The 2,534-nt window shown below is 53.8% G+C and overlaps 1 protein-coding gene across 3 annotated transcripts in view; it reads left to right on the forward strand.

Moving 5' to 3' along the window:
- Positions 1-6: 6 nt before the first annotated feature.
- AXIN2 (axin 2) overlaps positions 7-2,534 on the forward strand; it is a 26,132-nt gene continuing 23,604 nt past the window's right edge. For all 3 annotated transcript variants that reach the window (XR_008966589.1, XM_057385834.1, XM_057385835.1), the window contains exon 1: positions 7-836. Coding sequence is in view for 2 of the 3 variants with exons in the window: in XM_057385834.1 (XP_057241817.1) it covers positions 13-836 (824 nt within the window). In the remaining variant the exon portion in view is untranslated. The remainder of the gene's footprint in view (positions 837-2,534) is intronic.

Consider the following 2,534-nt stretch of genomic DNA (forward strand, 5'->3'; position numbering starts at 1 on the left):
AGCTCCGGAGCCATGAGCAGCGCCGTGCTCCTCGCCCACCTCCCCGACCCCAGCAGCAGCTTCAGGGAAGACGCCCCCMGACCCCCTGTCCCGGGGGAGGAAGGAGAAGCACCATGCCCGCAACTCTCCAGCTCGTTTTTCCCCAAAAGCCAAAGCTTCCAGGCCATGCCGGTGCCTCCTGCCCCGCGGAGGAATGAGAACGGACTCGGGGAGCCGGAGGGCAGCGCGTCCCCGGACTCCCCTCTGGCCAGATGGACCAAATCCTTGCATTCCCTCTTGGGAGATCAAGATGGTGCCTATCTTTTTCGGACCTTTCTGGAAAGGGAAAAATGTGTGGATACCTTAGATTTCTGGTTTGCCTGCAATGGCTTCAGGCAGATGGACCTTAAGGATACCAAAACTTTACGAGTAGCCAAAGCTATTTACAAAAGGTACATCGAGAACAACAGCATCGTSTCCAAGCAGCTCAAACCTGCCACCAAGACCTACATAAGGGACAGCATCAAGAAGCAGCAGATAGATTCCATCATGTTTGATCAGGCACAGACTGAGATTCAGACCGTGATGGAGGAAAATGCTTACCAGATGTTTTTAACTTCTGAYATATACCTCGAATATGTACGGAGTGGTGGAGAGAATCCTGCTTACATGAACAGCAACGGACTGGGGAGCTTAAAAGTTGTCTGTGGCTATCTCCCGACCTTGAATGAAGAAGAGGAGTGGAGCTGTGCAGACTTTAAAAGCAAAATCTTGCCTTCGGTAGTTGGACTATCCAGCAAGACGTTGAGGGTTACAGCGAATGTCAGAGCCACGGAAACGATCGAGAACGGATACAGGTAAGGGAACCCCTGGAAATTGTGCTTTGTTTTAACTTTAAAGACTTTGAGAGTGGTTTTCAGGCGGTTGTTGGGGTGGGAATCGAGGGGAGGCTGGGAGCACGGCTGCTTCCCCACACCTCCAAACACTGGAATTTGTGGGGTGTTGTCTGAGCTTGGGGTTTTCCCCCCCCTCTACAGAGGAAAACAAGATCCTGTTCTCTGAAGCCCTATTGGCTCTTTCAGTTCTTTTATAGATCAAAAACTTCATAGCAGCTATGTCCTCCGGACATACGTTAATTATTGGTTCAACTTTCAAACCTATTAAGAGCAGTAGTGGAGTGGATCATAGAGACACATGAATAATGTAACCTACCAGTTCCCCAGCTGCACCATCAACCGGTGTTTAACGATGTTGGTTATGTGGGAAGCAATTGTGCGGTCGTGGAGGAGGAAATGTGTGCACTGTCTGCACCAAACTGTGCAACTTGGGCAGAATCTGCTTTTATTTTGACTCTGTGTGTGTGTGTGATGYGTGTGATGTGCAGCYTCTCCATCGCGTGGRGTGTTGGTGTCATGTCAGAGCCATCTAGGGTGGCTTTGAGCCACTGCATACAGGAGGATACTTAAAATTTGAGTGTTTAAAGTGGTGGAGGCATTCCAGGCGTGGAATAATCGATGTTTGGTTGGTCTTTGGTGCTCTCATGTTGGATGTGAGCTCAGAGTTAGGCTCGTTARGAGGTGGTTGTGTCGACAAGGATGTGGGGACCTTGGTTGGTGACAGGATGTCCCTGTGCCCTGGCCCTGGGCTGCATCTGCATTGCCAGAGCCTTCTCTTTTGTTGGAAATGTTGATGGCACAGCGGTGTGAKGGTGAGGAAAGTCGGAGCCGTCTCCAAGTGAAGGGGGGGGATGGTAGAGAGAGACTCTGATGAGCAAATGATGAGTTGTATAATCCTCTGAAAATGTATTCTTTCCTCTCCCCACCCTTGCCATAAATGTGGATTGTTGAATCAGGGCTGAGAGGAGAGGGCTCTGCTGCAGATGTGCGCTCTCCTCCGCCGGCCCGGGAGCCTGGGGGTTGGTGTGGTGAGTGTTTGACATCTCGTTTACAGGAATTTTGAGAGTGTGTCTGTGATTCATGGACATCAAAGGGCACCGGGCTTCTCCCGGCGAGGCTTTGCTGGAGCTCGCCCTCCTCTCCTGCCCCCGGAGAGCTTCCAGCTGTGCCGGGCTTCCTGGTGCTGTGGGGTGCTGGCAGGGTCCCCCCTGCCCGGGAGGGTGCTCGGGGGCTTCTCTGGTGCTGTCCCTGTGCTGGAGGCGCTCCTGCCCACGGGGAGGGGTGGAGGTGCTGGCGTGGGGACAGAGGGGATGCAGGACAGGAGGGATGTAGGAGTGGAGGGATGCTCTCCATCCTGATGTGGGGACAGGAGGGATGCAGGACAGGAGGGGTGCTCTCAGTCCCAGCGTGGGGACAGGAGGGATGCAGGATAGAAGGGATGCTCTCCATTCCGGTGTGGGGATAGGAGGGATGCAGGGCAGGAGGGATGCAGGACTGAAGGGATGCTCTCCATCCCAATGTGGGGACAGGAGGGATGTGGGACAGGAGGGATGCTCTCCATCCCAATGTGGGGACAGGAGGGATGCAGGATAGATGGGATGCTCTCCATTCCGCTGTGGGGGCAGGAGGGATGCTCCCCGCTCTCCATCCCATCATGGG

Source organism: Malurus melanocephalus, unplaced genomic scaffold (genome assembly GCF_030028575.1).
Source record: "Malurus melanocephalus ecotype Western Australia unplaced genomic scaffold, MMel_1.1 scaffold_877, whole genome shotgun sequence".
Taxonomy (NCBI): Eukaryota; Metazoa; Chordata; class Aves; order Passeriformes; family Maluridae; genus Malurus; species Malurus melanocephalus.